This window comes from Capra hircus, chromosome 18 (genome assembly GCF_001704415.2).
Source record: "Capra hircus breed San Clemente chromosome 18, ASM170441v1, whole genome shotgun sequence".
NCBI lineage: Eukaryota > Metazoa > Chordata > Mammalia > Artiodactyla > Bovidae > Capra > Capra hircus.
Genome location: NC_030825.1, coordinates 50,048,382 through 50,066,667, shown reverse-complemented (window position 1 = coordinate 50,066,667; position 18,286 = coordinate 50,048,382). Strand labels below are relative to the sequence as shown.

The following is an 18,286-nucleotide window of genomic DNA, read 5'->3' as shown; positions in this document are numbered from 1 at the left end:
TTGAAATGTGGCTAGTGGGACTAATAACTGAATTTTTAATGTATTATTTTCATTAACTCCATGAAGGTGAAAAGACACATGCTGTTATTGTCATATACTGCCACAGCACAGCTTTACAACTAAAAGTTTAAAAAAAAAGTTATTTGAAAAAAAAAACTGTATAGTTGACATACGCTGAGCATACTCTAACATACTCTGAGCCGTGCACTATTTATTACCTTATAAGATGCATTTTATGGAATTAACAACCCCATTGTACAGATGAGGAAACTGAGGCTCAGAAAAGGATATAGATAACTTAACCTGATTGCAACAGTGAGGATTGGTTGAGCTAGGATTGGGGCTAAGGTGTCTTTGACTCCAAGGCAAGGCCCTGCCTTCTGCCTGCCCGCCCACCCATGGTCCAGCCTCCACCAACTCCCACCTCACTTCCCTCACCTCACCTCCAGCCCACTAGTTGCCTGCTACCCTTTTCTTGAACTCCTCATTGAGCAGGTTCACAATTGTCTGTAGCTTGGCCTCATCCACAAAGCCATCACCATTCTGGGCACAGAAGGGAAAGAGCACAGACTTGTATGTAGGTCTCTCACCCCCTGGGAGCTCCAGCCTCCCTCCCTGTCCAGGAACCTTGCTCAGAATCACCTTCTTTGAATGTATCAGTTTCCCATCCACAAATACTTCAAACTCCCCTGTAGCCTGGGCAGATATTTCTTCCTCCTGGGGAGGGAATGGTGGAGGTTAGTGGAGGCAAAGAACTCCCCTCCAAGTCCCTTGGGGAGTCTTGGAGCCCTGATTGCCCCCCACTCTCCCAAGCCACCAGCACACTCACGAAGATTAGAGAGTTTGGAAATTGCTGCTCCAGACTCTTTCTCAGTAGGATGTACTGTGGGGAGGAGATGGGATTATGTGATCATGGGATCACAAGGTCATAGGTCTTGAGAAGAGGGAAAACAGGAACCCCTTCCAGACATCGTGGCTCAAACTCCCCCCACCTCCAAAGCCAAAACTGCTTACCCGAAGGCTGTAGCTTCAGAGGCCACTGGAGGCCGAGGACAGAGAGGAGGGAGGCGGAGAGAGGTGGAAGGAAGATACATCATTAGAATCTCCTGAAGTCCAGAGGGACACTGTGAAGAGCTAAGTCAGATCTCGTCCCTCCCCTGCTCAGAAGCATCTGAACACAAAAATAACAGAGTCCTCCCCATGGTCCACAAGTCCCGACAGGATCCACCCCATCACCTCTCTGCTCCATCTCTTCCCTCTGTCCCTCTGGCTCCAGCCACAGAGACCTCCTAGCCCTTCTTTCAAAACTCCAGGGCTGCCTTGCCTCAGGATCTTTGACCTGGCTGGTCTCTCTGCAGAATACTCTTTCCCTGGTAGCTCAAAGGCTCCTTCTCGCCCCTCTTTCAGATTTTTGGTCGAGTATTGCCTCCTTGTGGATACTCCAGCTAACCTGTGACACCCACCCACCCCCACAAGATGCGTTTTGTCCATAGCACTGGTCACCTTCTAAGATACTAGATAACTTGCCACGTGCTGTGTTTATTGCCCATTTCTGCCCCTCCACATCAGAATGTCACTGCCACAGCCATTTTTGTCTTATTCACTACTGTGTCTCTGATGCTGAGTAGGGTCAGCACATGGTAGGTGCTGAATAAATGGTTGTTCCGTGAATAAAATAATGAATGAATCCACGGAGTCAGAGAAACAGAAAGAAGATGGAGAATTCCCTGGTGGTCCAGCGGTTAAAATTTCACACTTCCACTGAGGGATGCGCGGGTTTGATCTTTGATCCTTGGTCAGGGAAGCTTTGCGTGCAGCACAGGTTTGACCAAAAAAGGAAGAAGAAAAAGGAGGAGATAGGCAGAGAAAGAGAGGTGGAGGAGAGGGGGAAAGAGAGAAGGAGAAAGAGCTACACATCACAAGGGGCAAGAGAAACAGGCAGTGAGTTGGAGAGAGAGCTAGAGAGAAACCATTGCACGGGGGCGGGGGCAGGAGGGGTTGGGGGGCACTGGAGGGGAAGACAAAGCCTCACGCCCAGCCACGTTCAGTCCTGGGTCTCAAGGAAGTCAAGGAAGGTCACTGCTGTTTACTCTCGTCATTGACACAAAGATTCCACTCTGGGATCACAAATGTGGACCCCTCTGGCCTTTGTATTCGGTGGGCCCCCTTTCCCTTGCTACCCAGATCCCCCTACTTCTATCTGACCCTCCCCACCCCACTTGGTAGCCTCATCACTGAGAAGTTGCAGCCTAAGACCCACCTCCCAAGAAAGGCTGTTTCTAAGCCCTCAGCCTCTGAAGTTCTCCCACTCCTCCTCTTCCCTCTTCCTGCCCCATCTCCCGCCCCCACCCCAGGAAAACATGGCTTGGCTCAGCCCTCTGTCTCCTGAAGGCCTGGCCCACAGGGGCAGGAGAGTGAATGAATGAACCCAGAGCTTTCTGGTCCCAAAGAGAATGGCAGGCCCAGAGGCGGAAGCAGGGACAGCTCTTTACCAGTAAACCACTCGAACCATGATCTTGTTTTCCGCTTTGAGGTTCCCACTGATGGAGGCTAATGCGGTGGCAGGAACCGGTAAGATGGCCTGGATGGCCCCTAGGATGGGCGTCCCTGGGACATGTCCAGAAGAAGAAGCTATCAACTTGGTGGTCGATGGGTCTGTCCTCAGAGGGGACCCGCGGGATGGGGACCGCAAATCGGTGGCCAATGGAGTAAGAGCAGGAAGGGGCTCTTGGATGGGAGGAAATCCACTGGTGGCTGAGGAAACTTGCTTCACCCTCGGGCTTGGCTCAAGATTCTTGGCAGGTGACACAGTGAGCGTGGGTTCAAGTTCCAGGGGCGGGCCCGAAGGCAGAGACGAGTCAGGGAGGGATTCCAAGGCAGGAATCAGGACCCGAGATGGGATCGGGGTTGGGATCGGGTCCGGAATTGGGATTTGGACCGGAGTCGGGGACTGGATCAGTGTTGGGGTCCCAATCGGTGTCGGGATCCGGACAGGAGTCGGAGGCCGGACGGGAGTCGGGGGGCGGACGGGAGTCGGGGGCCGGACCGGAGTCGAGAGCGGGACCGGAGTTGAGGGCGGGACCGGAGTTGGGGTCCGGAACGGAGTTGAGGGCGGGACCGGAGTTGGGGTCCGGAACGGAGTTGAGGGCGGGACCGGAGTTGGGGTGCGGACCGGAGTTGAGGGCGGGACCGGAGTTGGGGTCCGGAATGGAGTTGGGGTCCGGAACGGAGTTGAGGGGGGGACCGGAGTTGGGGTCCGGAACGGAGTTGAGGGCGGGACCGGAGTTGGGGTTCGGACCGAAGTTCGGGTCCGGACCGGAGTTGAGGGCGGGACCGGAGTTGGGGTCCGGACCGGAGTTGGGGTCCGGATGGGGGTCAGGGTCTGGATGAGAGCCGGCGTCCGGACCAGAGTCGTGATCCGGGTCGGGCCCGAGTTCGGGCCCGCAGTCGGAGTCCGAACCTGAATGGAGGTCCTGCGCTGGGTCGAACCCCGGACCGGAGTCGAGGCCTGGACCGGGGTAGGGGCTGGGGTCCGCGGCTGGTTGTTCATGGGGTCCCGCGGCGCACCCCAGGTAGCCGGGATGACGATCCCTCCCTACCCTCCTGCCTTGGGGCGGGAAGAGTCTCATCCGCACTGGATTCTAGCGACCACAATGGGGCGCTGTTGCGCGGGGTTCCATTGGGCGCGCGGATTCTACCGCCTCGAGCCGGGGATGGGGCAGGGACCTCTGGATCTCACCTGATAACTCCCATCCCACGAATCCCTACGTCCAGTTGCCAATGTCCTTAATGTTCAGGCATTCACTATATGTTTATCGAGTGCCTGCAGTGTGCACCCTCCTGAGCTGGGTGACTCTTCAGACACAGCAGTCAGGAGACCGTGTCCGGAGATCAGGCTCCCTGTACAGTAAGGGAGATATGCGTGAGTCCGACTCTGCGATCCCAGGGACTGTAGCCCGCCAGGCTCCTCTGTCCATGTGAGTCTCCAGGCAAGAACACTGGAGTGAGTTGCCATTTCCTCTTCCAGGGGTTCTTCCTGACCCAGGAATGGAGCCTGTGTCTCTTGCACTGGCAGGCGGATTCTTTACCACTGAGCCACCCGCAAAGCCCAGGGGAGATATACCCAAACAATGACATTCCAGTGAGGTCAGAATGAGGGTGACCTGGAGAAGAATAACAACAGATCTTACATTCACATAGCACTAAATGCGATACACATGCCCATAGCTGGAACGCGGCAGAACCAGGATTCAAACCTCAGCTATCAGACTCCAGGGTCCGGACACAGAATCCTGGATACAGGACTCTATCACACTGTGAGCTCCTCCATGGTGGGAACTTGTCTGGCTCACTGCTGAATCCCCAGCTCATACAATAAGGCCTGGCACACAGTAGGCACTCAATAAATGTCTTTTTATTTTGAAACAGCTTTTTAAATATAATTTTATTTACTTCCCTGGTGGCTCAGACGGTAAACCATCTGTCTACAATACAGGAGACCCAGGTTCGATCCCTGAGTTGGGAAGATCCACTGGAGAAGGAAATGGCAATCCACTCCAATACTATTGCCTGGAAAATTCCATGGACAGAGGAGCCTGGTAGGCTACAGTCCATGGGGTCGCAAAGTGAGACACGACTGAGTGACTTCATTCATTCATTTTTGACTGTGCTGGGTCTTTGTTGTTGCTCAGGCTTTTCTCTAGTAGCAGTGAACAGGGACTATTCTCTAATTGTGGTGCTCAGGCTTCTCACTGCAGTGACTTCTCTTGTTAAGGAGCACTGGGCTCTAGGATGTGCAGAGGCTTCAGTAATTGCGGTTCCCTGGCTCTAGAGTATGGGCTCAGAAGTTGTGGCACACGGGTTTAGTTGCTCCATAGCATGTAGGATCTTCCCAGACCACGGATCGAACCTGTGTCTCCTGCACTGGCAAGTGGTGGATTCTTTACCACTGAGCCACCAGGGAAGCCCCTGCAACAGTTGTAACACTTCCCAGAAGTTGGGAAAATAATACAGAGAATCCCAGTGTAACTGTCACTCAGCTTTCCTCAATAACAACATCTTAAGTAACCACAGTACGTTATCAAAACCAACTAGTCCAATACGATTAGGTCAGGTACAGACCTTATTCAGATTCATGCAAGGGTTTCAAGCAGAAGCCTACAGTGCTTCTCAACCTCTGAGAGTCCTTCCTGTGCTAATTTTTGGGCCTGGGTTCCCAAAACCAGGAGGATCAAGAAAGACTGAACTTTCTGTGTGATGCTGGGTAAGCCTCTTCCACATCTTTGGGCTTTAGTTTGCTCCTCTGTGAAATGAACTTGAAGTAGGCTTTCCTCTTATAGCATAATATCGAGAACTAACATTTACTGAGCAGCTATCATATGCCAGCCTCTGTTATAAAATGCTTGTAGTTATTAACTCACTACTCACAAACTTCTGAAGCAGATTCTATTACTAGTCTCATTTTACAGGAGAGAGAGGTAAAGCGACTTGTTTGAATAAGTGGCAGAACCAAGATCTGAACCAAAGCAGTCGGATTTCTGTGTGTTTGCAAGCTTTGGGTTTTGTTTGTTTGGGCTGCATCGGCTCTTAGTTGCAGCATGCTGGATCTTTCCTTGTGGCCCATGAACTCCAGTTGTGGCACACAGGCTCAGTAAGCTTGCGGTGCACAGGCTTTATTGGATCTTAGTTCCCACTAGGGATTGAACTCCTGTATTCCAAGGCAGATTCTTAACCACTGGACCACCAGGGAAGTCTCTGGCTAGATGAGGTGGTGGGGAATTGTCTTTGTTTCTGGTTTTTTTTGGAGTGGTCATTTAGGTTACTTTATTTCCTATTACCATTGTGCTAAATGCAGTAAGTGTACACCTGAAAGATTTAAAGCTCTGCCAAAAGAGAAAAAAAGGACCAGTTTCTCCTTGGTGTGGAATACCTTACACCTGAGTCCTCTGGGCTCTCCCTCCTTTCACCTTTAAAGTGAAGGATTTGTACCAGAATAACTTTATCTTCCCTGCAAGCACTGATCATCCAAGATGGTCTTCCTTGCCCCAGAAGCTGCTAGCTTAGGCTAAGCCGACAGCAGCCTGTGAGGAAAAGCCATGGAACAAATCCTGTGTTTTAAAGGGCCTGCTGACTTGGGTGTGGAACTCTTCCCTATGGTGATGAATCAGAACTCTGGCCATCGCTCTTTGATAATCCATCACTGTTCCTGTGATGACTCAGAGATGTGTACAGCAATGGTGCCAAGATTCTGAGACAGGTAAGGCATCCTTAACACAAGGAACTACATCAAAGAGAGAGCCCATGGGATTCAGCTGCCCGCTTTCAGATTTTACGCAGTCGTTGATCAAAACCACATGATGAGGGTAACAACTTTCCATCTTTGCTTTTAAACTGAGTTCTGCACTCTGGGCAGATGGCATAATTTGTTCAAGGCAGCAAAGACTTGGGCTCTGAAAAGCAATTTGTCTTTGAAGGAATAATGGGGCTGGTGTTGATGTCTGTCTTTAATCTCAATTTAAATATTATTTGATGATAGGCTTTTGCTTCCATGTCCATATTCCCCCCCTGCCCCGCCTTTTTTTTTTTAAATTTTTACTTTTTGGCTGTTTCATGTGGAATGTGGGATCCTAGCTCCCCACCAGGAATCAAACCTGAGCCTCATGCATTGGCTGCATGGAATCTTAACCACTGGATCACCAGGAAGTCCCTCAATGTCCATATTCCTTAATGGTACAGATTATCCTCATAACACAGAAATTCAATATGGTGAAACGTGAAAGAGGAGTTTGTACATATAGGTATGTATTCAACATGATATCTGCCAACTAAATTAAAAGAATATATGTAAATTAACTATACTTCAATAAAAAAAATTTTTTTAAAGAGTATGTGGATCCCTTGGCTGATGGCCTTCATAGAGAAGGACTCCTTCATTTGTTATTACTTTTCTCACCGTTCTCTCATCTTTCACCCCTATGATTTTGCTCATTTCCAAAGGGGTTTGGGCACTGTCTCAGCCATTAGAAAATACGGGGAAGGAGGACTGGCAGAAATTGGCTGATGTGGGCTTTAAAAAAAATTCATTTATTTATTTATTTGGCTGCACCATACCACACAGAAAAGTGTGGAGTCTTAACTACTGGAGAGCCAGAGAAGTCCTGATGCAGACTCTTTATAGCTTCAGTGGTCGAAGTAGTATTAGATGTATGATGCGCTGTTTTAGGACAGTCCTCCAATTTAGGAAGATATCCCCCTCTCTACTAGATCTTAGATTTGCTCCATCTCATTAGGAAGGAGCAGCAACAATTACCCCACTCTCTGAGCCTCCCATTCCTCTGTAGAATAGGTTCTTTCTGTTCTCACCAACTGGTTCTGTTTTTTTGCCTGCCACGTACAGTACTTACATCTAGTATTAATAGCAAACCCTGACTTTTGGTAGAGAAAGGGACACTCTTTTGCTCACGTATTCCATGTGATTTGAACAGGCTAACCTTAATCCCCGCCACACACCAGGCAAATGGCCAAGCCTGGCCAATCAAAATAAGTCATACTTGTCTGGCCACTAGTTCAAGTAAGGCCATGTGACAAGCCAGGGGCAGTGAAAGCCCATCCATCCTACATATGAAGTCCTCCCAGAGATAACTGGAGAAAAACATTGAGCCTCTGAACTCAGTCCTGCTGAAGCGACACCTGCCACGGGATTTTCAATTTTATGAACTAATAAATTCTCTTGTTTATTTAAACAACTTTGAGTTATTTCCGACCCTCTGCAACAGAGTCTTGTCTATTATTCTTCTCAGGAGACAAAAATCTCTTCCCTCAGCCCCAACACCACATACAAAGCACTCAACTTGATGAGTCAAAGCTGATCAAACTAAGAGCTTTTATAGCTGTCTCTGGAGGGATAGGGAGAGAAAGAGAGACAGGATATAAATAACCACTATGTACAACTTTCAATGGCAAAATTCTCCCCGTCACCCTTTCCAGCTTGAACTCCTAAGTGTCTGAAGCAGAAAACACAAAAACATTCAGGTTCTGTTTCCACGTGCTCATGGAGAAGGGCCAGGTCAAGCCTAGAAACAGAGTAAGTAGGAAGCATTAGAAAGGGTTGCCTCTGGGACTTCCCCGGCGGTCCAGTGGTTAAGAATCCAGGCTTTCAATGCCGGAGACCTGGGTTCCCTGCCTGAACCGGAACTAAGATCCCCCAAGCCAATGGGTAGGGCGAAAATAAGGGGAAGGGGGGCTGCCCTCTGCCTTTCCTCCCTCTCTCCAGTGACTGGAAATCAGTGGAGAAGCTCAAGCCTGAAGCTCCCCACCTCTTGAGGCCCAAAGGTCATCTAAAGAGAAGATGCCAAGGAGCTCAAAAGGACACTTAAAAGGGATGCTGCTGCTGCTGCTGCTGCTGCTGCTGCTAAGTCGCTTCAGTCGTGTCCGACTCTGTGCGACCCCATAGACGGCAGCCCACCAGGCTCTGCCGTCCCTGGGATTCTCCAGACAAGAAACAGAACTAAATCAAGTGAAAACTGAGAAGTGGCCTTTAGAATCTTCCAGAGACTCTACCCACCCCCACCCCACACCCATTTTACGGAGAAAGGGGATCTACAGCTAAAGCAGGGGCTGCCTCTGTCCATTGTGCCCAAAGTGCGCAGAGGCGGGAGAGGTGGGTTAACTACCTCCCGAGCATAGATGGAAGGAGCAGAGATGACGTAAATCGAACGAGCGTCTCCATCTTCAGGGTGACTCCAGTCTGAGGATGGGCTACGGGGGAGAAAAGTAAGATCTAGACCCTTTAAATTCTCATATCCTGTTTTCCCACCCGCCACAGAGAGGAACCCAAAGCCAACCAAGGGACTTGTGAAACGACCCAACCAGAAAAAGGCTGGAGAGAAACGGACCAATCAGGAAGGTCTATCAAGGACTCAGGCCAACTGCACCACAGAGATTAATGAAAGCAGCCAAGGAGCTCAAGGCTTACGTCTGCGATCGAGCCCCTCACCTCGGGCCGTCCCCGGGACCTTCCTGCGTCCTCATGTTGTTGAGTGCATCAGGGAGCGCGTGGACCGATGGCTCCGGGGTCCCCGCCAACAAGCGAGGCCCAGCATCCCGGCTAGGGCCACGGCGTCGCACGTGGACCAGCAAGAGCGCAGCGCTGGCCAAGCCCGCGGCCACCAGCAGTCCCAAAGCTGGCGGCAAAAGGAAGCGCTGTGGGTCCCCCTGTCTCAGGCCGGGCTGGGCCGCCGGCAATGCGCCCGCGCCGTCGGGGTGAACCGGGAACTCGCACCGCGCGCCCATGTAGCCCGGCGCGCAGGCGCAGACGAGGCCGGAGAAGTGCGCGTAGCAGCGGCCGCCGTGGGCGCAGGGGCGCGCGGCACACGGGTCGGCGCGCTCCCGACAGTCGCGGCCGCCGAAGCCTAGCGCGCAGGAGCAGCGGCGCGCGCCGCCTCCCTCCAGGCAAGTGCCGCCGTTGGCGCAAGTGTGGCCGGTGCAGTCTTCCAGGTCGTGCTCGCAGCGCGGCCCCGCGAAGCCGGCGCGACAGCGGCAGCGGAGGGCGTGGCCCAGATCCAAGCAGAGTCCGCCTGTGGGGAAGGGAGCGTCGGGGTTGCGGCTCCCCCGACCCACCCGCGCTTCTTTTTCTCAGCTCGGAAGTCCCCGCCCTCACCTCTTCTCTGGGCCCCCTCTATCTCGTTTAATTCAAGGGCTCTGGGAGTTCGCCTGGAAAGCCAGCCCGCCTCCTTTCCCCTCGAGTGGTCTTGGATTGACTGAGCCTCACACCTGTTTGTCTCTTTTTGTCTCGGCTTTAACCGTACTGAAATAGTTAACAGTTCCAGAACGACGGGTCTGAACCACCTTGCCTTTGCCCATGCCTCCTCCTCCCCTTTCTCTTCCTTCTTTTCTCCCATTCTTTTCCCCTGCTCTCTTCTCAGATGTACTCAGGCGCCCCCTCCTCCCGGAAGCCATCCCTGATTCTTCCTCCATCCCAGCCCTGCGCTCCCTTAGCCACTGTTGGCTCTGTCTGAGGACGACTCTGTCTTCCCCTCTGGACTGATACCCCTCTGAGGACAGAGCGCAGAGCTGTCCTGGTCACTACTGTGTCCCCCGTACCACTCAGCCTAGAGTAAACACACTCAATGAGTGTTTTGGAGAGCGGTGGGCTTCTAAAAGGCTTCCCCGGTGGCTCCGTTCGGGAAGATCCTCTGGAGAAGGAAGTGGCAACCCACTCCAGTATTCTTGCCTGGGGAATCCCACGGACAGAGGAGCCTAGTGGGCTACAGACCATGGGGTCACCGAAAGTCCCACACGATTTAGCGATTAAACAAGTATTATAAGAAGAAGAGCTCACTGAGCCCTTCACATTCCCGATCTCCTTTAATGTTGTAATACCTATATCAAATCAGTACCCTCCTGTGGCTCCATCTCCCTCAGGGTAACACCAAAATCCTCTCCGTAACCGATGAAGCCCTACAGGCTGACCTCCCTAACCTCATCTCTGAATCAACCCTCACTCACTCTGCTCCAACCACACCCGCTTCCCCACCATCCTCAGCACATTCCTGCCTCAGGGTCTTTGCACGTGCTCATCCCTCCTCCTGAAACATACTCTTCCCTCAGACTCCCACATGACTCCCTCCCGACCTTCAGCATGGCCTTCCCTACCCATTCTAGCTGACATGTCAATCTGCCACCCATACACACTACTCCCCACCCCCTGCCCCCGGCTTTATTTTTCTTCTTAGGTTTTTATCACCATCTAACCTTTGTGTGTCTGTGTGCATGCAAAGTCGTTTCAGTCATGTGCGACCCTATGGACTGCAGCCTGCCAGGCTCCTCTGGCCATGGGATTCTCCAGGCAAGAATACTGGAGTGGGTTGCCGTGCCTTCCTCCAGGAGATTCAAACCTGGTTTGAACCCCAGGGATCAAACCTGCGTTATGTCTACCTGCATTGACAGGTGGGTTCTTTACCACTAGCGCCACCTGGGAAGTTCCTCTGTGATGGTAGAAGTTTCCATCTCATTTCCTACTGCATTCCCAAAACAGGGCCTGGCACACAGTGGATGGTCAACAAAGATTTCTGAGATAGGAATAGCATCTCACCCAGATCACAGAACAAACTGAGGCTGGGGAGCCAGGGGGAGAATCACTTCCTCAGGCCTCAGGGCAGAATCAGGATCCGCCTACCCTGCCCCGCAACTGTGTGAGCCAAGCCCTTTTCTTGCCCACTGACCATGCAGGGTCCCCCACCTTCATCCCTCACCACTCTGTTCTCCCCACCTCACCATTCCGGCATGGCTGCAGGCTGCACCGGTCCACCCGCTTCTCACAATTGGAGCCTTGGAAACCGGGCGGGCAGTGGCAGATGTAGGCAGAGTCAGGGTCTGCGCCCCCCACACACAAGCCACCGTTGAAACAAGGTCCATCCGCACATGTCACCCCGCTCACCTCACACCGCAACCCGTAGAACCCTCGGGGACAGGTGCATTCGAAGGACCCCAGGGTTTCCTGGGCACAGGCAAGAAGACTTGGGATCAGCATTCCCTTGGAGTGAAACCCTATCCCGCTCCTCACTCCGGTCCCACCTCCCAGGTCACAGAGGCCTCCTGGGGAAGTCCCTGGGACAAGACAACCCCTCTGTTCCGTGTTTCTGGGTCTGCCCACCCAGCCCCACAGAGGGGAGGCTCTGGAGGCCCAGAGAGATTCCATTCCCACCTCTATACCTTTGCCGATCAAATGCTGCCCACCCTGTCTGCCCTCCCTGGTGCTGCCTGCGTGGCCCTGGCCCAATTCCAGATCCTAGCTCTAAGCCTGCCTCCTCCGTGAAGCATTCCCTGGGTCTCCCCTTCTCATACCCTCCCTCTAACTTGAACGCTGAGTGTTTGTCACTGGCCCCCTCACTGAGCTCTGCTTCATCGCAGGCTCACCCCCACCACCACCTTTGCTTCCCCTAGGCCACTCATCTGGTCTAGCTTCTCCAATCACCCCCCCATCCACCAAACTGGACTTCAGAAGCCCAGCCCCGGCCCATCTCCAGGAAGTCTTCTCTGATGCTCGCCCATCCCGAATCCTCAACTCACCTGGTCCCACCACCCTTACCTGAGCCCTGAGTTGTTCCCTACCCCACAGGATCCCTCAGCATTCCCACATCCACACCTTTAGGTGCCACCCACTGGGTCTGCTCTCTCCAACCCCCATCACCTCATCCTACTTCAGAGCCCCAGATGCAAGCTGGAGACCTCCAGGAAGCCCTCCCTGATAGCTAGCCTCCCTGAGGCCGCTGTGTCATGGAGCCCCAGACAGGGGACTCCCCGAGTAAACTATGGTCCAGGATGAGGTGGGAGGGTTGATACTGACACTACAGCTGCCCCCATTGGCACACGGGTTCCCATCACAGGGCCCAGGCCCAGGCACGAGGCATCCAGTGGTGGCAGATGATGGGCCCCTGGAGCTGAGGCAGCTGCTGCTGGAGACAGGGATTGTGCAGAGGGGCCCAGTCCAGCCCTCCAGGCATCGACACTCATCGGGCTGCTCACAGAAGCCATGCTCTGGGCTGCAGCCTGCTCGACACACCGCTGTGGGGGGAAGGAGAGGCAGAAGGAAGAGGATTATTGATGAAGGGCAGAGTCAGGAGGATAGGAAATCAGAGACCATTCTCAGCACTTTCCCTGCATCCCTTGTTTGATCTTTGTGACTGACAACCCACTAGGCTACCTGGTATTGAGACCCCCGTTTACAGACAGGGAAACTGGGGCCCCAAGAGGCAGGGTGATTCACACAGCAAGGAAGCAGTAGAGGGAGGATTTAAAACCCAGACCAATGAGTTCCACAGTCTGTGCTCTTGGAAGGAGAATGGAGTGGGGGCTCCCAGGTCTGAGCCTGGAGAGAGGGAAAGGAAGAAAGAAGATTGAGGAGGGACCCGACCCCCCCCCGCCCTCCGCCAGCCTTTCAGGGGAAATGGGAGGGCCTTGGATTAGGGAGGGTCTGGGAGGATATGGTAAGCCTGGGAGTTCTAGGGGCTCAGACACTGGGGTATCCAGGTAGGTGGGGATCCCAAGCTTTAGAACACAGTGGGGTCTGGAGTGCAATCGCAGGGAGCGGGGATTGGTGGGGCAGGGCGGTGGGGAATGGGAGGAGATACCCAAGTTCCTGAGTAGGAGTAGGAAAGCCCCAGAATTAGAAAAGCTTTGGGGTCCGAGCATCGGGAAAGGGGTGTGAGTATGGATTAGGGGATAAACTGGGGGTACAAGATGGGAAATGGGTGTGAGATTCCAACTGGGGGAGACAAGAGTGCTGGGAAGAAGGAACGGGGCTGGAGCGTCCAGGCAGGGCTTTCCCTGAAGGTGGTAGCTGGATCCTGGGAGCGGGCTGAAGACCCTGAGTGGAACTGGGGAGAGGTTCTCGCGTCCCCAGTTCCTTGAAGCGGGTAGCCAGGTTGTGAAAGGGGCTTGGGGGCCGTGACGGGATGGGGTGGGGTTGAATGCAGGACTCACGCGGAGCCTCGCACTCGTCCTCAACGGGCGCGCAGGGACGCATTCCGGGTCACATCGCAAGGGAGCGCCACGCGAGCGGCAGAGGCGCGCGCACGCAGCCCCGACGGCCGGCGGCTCGCAGCGCGCACGGTAGGAGAAGCGCAGCTCCCAGGCGCCTGCGCGTTGCACGTCCCGGGTCCACGGGCCCCCAGCTGCCAGAAGACGCCGGCCGGCCACGCGCGCCAGCAGGCTCCAGGCGGCCCCTGCGGGGAGAAGGGAGATGTGCTGGGATGCGGCCCGATTCAGTCTCGGGTTGGAGACGGAGGGCGCAGGCTCGCACTCTCCCTGCCCATCTCAAGGAGGTCAAAACACGCCTTTTGAGTTCTGAGGATGACAGTTACTTAGCAAGGCTGCAAACACCGCCAGTGAGCCCTGGGGATCTTTGATGACGCGATCCTGATGACCGTCATGATGATAACGGTGCTCCCGAAGCTGAAATGGCCCTGTATTTTGCCCTAGGATCTTTGCATATTAAAGTAGTGAAGAGACCTCTTAACCACCCTGGGACGTATGATAGACACCCCTTTATGGCCAAGGGACAATGACAGTCTTTGAAGTGAGGTCAAAACACCTCCAAATTGTGCCTCAGGATCTTCTTATATGAAAATGGTGACAGACCCCCCACAGTGGGTCTTACATAGCACCAAAGTTCCCCTCCAATTAAGGTTAAGATAATCGATTGTCCCTCCCTGAAACCTCTCTGGTGAAACTGCAACGTCCCAAAGGGCTCCTGGGGCCCTCTATGTAGACAAGGTGACAGAGCTTGGCATACAAGAACAATAATGTAACATATTGGACCCTGGGTTCTCAAAATCAGATGGTGACAGAGCAGAACTGTTAAATATTATGTCCTGGTCCACTGACTCAATTCCAAGAGAGTAAGAGAGCTTCTCCCGGCCCCCAACCCGCTTTGTCTGATGTCAGGACATTTCTGTATCGACACGCCAAGAGTCCTGGGGCTGTCAATGGCCCGCACCACACTCTAGAACTGTGACGACACAGTTGGGGGCAGCAATTCTGTGAACACCCCACCCTATGGACAGCCCAATGTTACTCTCCTTGACCTCACATCATGCCCCAACTCCCTGGAGCCCCCACACTCCGCAGCAAAGACCAGGAACTGAAGACACTCACCTCCAATCTGTCCACCTAACTCCTCTCTCCAGGTTTCGATGATGAGAGAGAAGGTGCCCTGGTTGGGTGGAGGAAGGTGGGAGAAAAGAATGAAGACAGTGGTCAGGACAGGTACTGGTCAAGGCCAGAGTTTAGGGGAAAAGAATGATGACCGTGCTGGATGCCAGTCATGGACAGGACGATTCCCACAGGGACTGGCCCAGGGAAGGAATGACTTTTTCAGCTGTCTTTATTGAGCATTGAAGGACTGATGCTGAAGTTCCAATACTTTGGCCACCTGATGTGAAGAGCTGACTCATTGGAAAACACCCTGATGCTGGGAAAGATTGAAGGCAGGAGGAGAAGGGGATGACCGAGGATGAGATGGTTGGATGGCATCAACTCAATAGACATGAATTTGAGCAAACTCTGGGAGATGGTGAAGGACAGGGAAGTTTGGTGTGCTGCAATCCATGGGGTCGCAAAGAGGCAGACACCACTGAGCGAATGAACAATGACAACTGAGCACTCACTATGTGGGAACTCAAGACACCTAGTTGAATCCCTCAAAAGGGACTGCTGTGATCTACCATGATGGTCCCCCGTTTGTTTTACAGATGAGGGAGCTGAGGCTGGAAAAGAGAAAGTCACTTCCCTAAAAGGACAAGGGTCTACAATTTTAAAAAACCTGTGTTCGCCCCTATGCTTTGAGGGTTGTGGGATGGGAAATAAGATTTTGGAGGTGAAAAAGTCATGGATTCAGGCCGCGACTGAAAGGTGTGAGATAAGGTGAGAAGATATTGGGGGTACCCAAGACAGAGTATAGAAGGGTCTCCAGGTGCAAGGAAATTTGGGGATAAAAATTAGGATCCCAGTGTTTAGGGATCCCCAAGCAACACGGGGAGGGTTCTGGGAAATGAGAATTTCCAGAAGGTGAGCGTAGGGTTCTGGGAATTCGGGTTTCCAGATGTGGGTTGGGGGAGGCTGGATCTGGGATCCCTAGAGGGCAAGTTGGAGTCAGACAACTGGGTCGAAAGAGTCGGACACAGCTGCTGAGCATGCGCGCATGGGTAGGGTTTCTGCGTGTGAGAATGTGGAATTCGAGATAGCGGTACTGGGAATTTGGAGTCCCAGGAGGGCAGGATGTTGGAAGTTTGAGGGCAGATGGCAGCCGAGGTTCTGGTGAGGCCCCCACACGGGAATGCCCCGGGGCTGGGTCTCACCGGCCAGGCGTCCCGGAAAGGCACGCGCAGGAGGCCGTCCGGCAGCCGCAGTTCAGGCGCTGGCGCTCCAGGTTGCGCAGTGTAGACCGGCCCGCGGGCACTCAGCGCCGCGCCCAGGGTGCAAGGAGCCTCGGCGGTCTCCTCGGAGAGCCCTGGCTTCAGGCAGACCCTGAAGAAGAGACGGCAGGAGCCCCCGGGCTTGCAGGGGGACCGCGGGGCGCCCGGACCTGGTCCCGGCCCGAAAGAGTGGATCTGCAGCTCGAAGACGCCGGCCGGCTGTGCCTGGGGCGGAGAGGGGAACCGCGTGAGGGGGACCGGGGGGGAAGCAGGCGTCTCATCCTTCCCGCGCCCTGTCCCCAAGACTCCCTGGTCTCCCTCCCTCCCATACCCCCCTTCCACGTTGGCTCTGACCTGGGGAAGGAAAAAGAGCGCCAGGATCACCGTCGAGGAGAGGAGCTGGGGCATCTGCGGGGCGACCATGGCCTTTCGGGGGGCCTTGGGAGCCGCAGCTGCGGGCTTCGGAGCCTTATATCTCAGAGGACGGCTCCGCCCCTTCGGGCAGCCGCGGGCTTCGGGGGACCCCAGGGGAGGAGGTCGCAGGGGAAGGAGAGCAGCGCGCTGGAGCGACAGTGAGATCCTGTCCTGGCCACAGGCGATGTAGTGAGTGTGTGATCTTACATGCCGTTGTGGGCACAACCTTGTGTGACTGAGGACAGGGTGGGGTTGGGGGTTAAGCTCGCGTGTCAGGTTGGATATAATTTTAAGACTCAGTAAGTATGTGTGTGGTATAAGAGCTACAGGAAGGGGAGGGTACACGTGACTGTGATTGTGTGTCTAGGTGAGATTGTGTAGCTCCACGTGTATGGTTAAACCTCTTTGTGAAGTCGTAAATAATTCTAAGATTGTGTGTGCGGTGTGCGGTGGTGGGAGGGGTGGTCGCATGCACACACCTGCATGACGACGAACATGATTTCATGGTTGTGTGACTTTCTGAGATTGCCGTGGCTGTGTAGATGCCTCTCCGTGCAGTTGAGTGCGTGACTGTGAGCTCCTGTATAGTTGTAGGAACCTGTGACTTTGTGGTCTGTGCAGCTGCCTCTAGGTGGCTGGGTTTGTGTACACGGTAAGGTCTGCACCAGGCTGTGAATGACTGAGGATTTGTGTGTGAAGGAGTCTGGGTGTGGAAGGTCCAGGGGTGTAGCCCTGTGTGGCTAGGATGGAGATCCAGTGTTCTTTGTGGACCCGTGTGTGCGTGTGTATGCCTGCATGCTCAAGTATGTTCCCCTCCCCAAAACAAAGCCACCCTCCCAACCTTCCCCCCGCCCCCCATCACAGACGCACCAGACGCCCCGCCTCAGAGGGGACTCCCAGCTGTATGTAAATGCCGCCATCTGCCGGGCGGCCGCGCCCCTCCCCCTAGGGCCGCAGCTGGGCTGCCCGTTTGGCCTCCGGAAGGTGTGAGCAGCAAATGGGCAGGAAATTCTGTCCTCACGGATCAGGGGCCCGCTCCCTCCACTCTAGGATGAATGGAAAAGGGGGCCACCCCCGCGCCCTCCAGAAGCCCTTTAGTATTCCAGGACGTCCGCAAGGCCAGCCAGTTAGAGCAGATGTTCCAGCCCTCTGGCCATAATCATTTTACTCCGTGCCAGGTGCTGAGCAAAGCCCTTTAGATGTAGTAAACTTTTTTTTTCCCTGCTAGAATTAAAAAAAAAAAAAAATCCTACTTAGAGGCTAATAATTAAAAAGGAAAATCCAAGTTCAGTTATGTACATACATATTTTTCTTTTGGAGAAGGTGCTCAATCCACCACAGCTCAGTAGAGCCAGGCATACAGTGAGGGCTCTGGCATTTTTAATGAATAAAAGGACTCATCTAAACAGTTTGTTCGTCGTCCTGAGGATGGGAGTCAAGGAGGATTTGGGCAGGGGCGGGCCGTGGTCAGTTGTGCAGAACATCCCAGCTTTCTTTGCACAGATTTTCCTACTTGTATATGCTTTCCACTTCCTTCTTTCTTTAATTCTGTTCTTACCATTCAGACTCCTCCCGTGGGAGGCCTTCCCTAACACTCCCCAAGGGGGTCAGGCACCCCTTGTGTCCCCACAGCCCCACTCCCCCCATGTCTCCTCTATACCAGCCGCGACCACTGTGGCTAGTAAGGTCTTTCTAAGCACACATCTGACCATGGCCCTCTCCTACATAGACTCTGCCGTGGCTCCCCAGTGCCTTCGGACTTCTGAGATGCCCCTGGTGGCTCAGATGGTAAAGAATCCGCCTGCAACGCAGAAGACCTGGGTTCCAGGGAATGGCTACTCACTCCAGTATCTTGCCTGGAGAGTCCCACGGCCACAGGAGCCTGGCAGTCCATGGGACTGTAAAGGGTTGGACATGACTGAGTGACACGTTCCCCGTACTCAACAAGTTCTGTGGCC

At 53.8% G+C, this 18,286-nt stretch overlaps 2 protein-coding genes across 2 annotated transcripts; both read right to left on the bottom strand.

The window, feature by feature from the left end:
- Positions 439-3,550, bottom strand: LOC102185211 (selenoprotein V). The gene is made up of 6 exons (XM_018063273.1): positions 3,253-3,550; positions 2,493-3,072; positions 1,015-1,039; positions 830-883; positions 643-717; positions 439-543 (listed from the first exon to the last, which is right to left on the bottom strand). The coding sequence occupies exons 1-6, from the start codon at positions 3,548-3,550 to the stop codon at positions 454-456; spliced, it is 1,122 nt and encodes a 373-aa protein (XP_017918762.1). The 3' UTR covers positions 439-453.
- DLL3 (delta like canonical Notch ligand 3) lies at positions 8,605-16,337 on the bottom strand. Its single transcript, XM_018063272.1, is given in 10 exon segments — positions 8,605-8,643; positions 8,646-8,757; positions 8,996-9,575; positions 11,275-11,497; positions 12,347-12,564; positions 13,483-13,533; positions 13,536-13,724; positions 14,656-14,713; positions 15,858-16,139; positions 16,269-16,337. Coding segments are annotated over 10 exon segments (1,821 nt in total).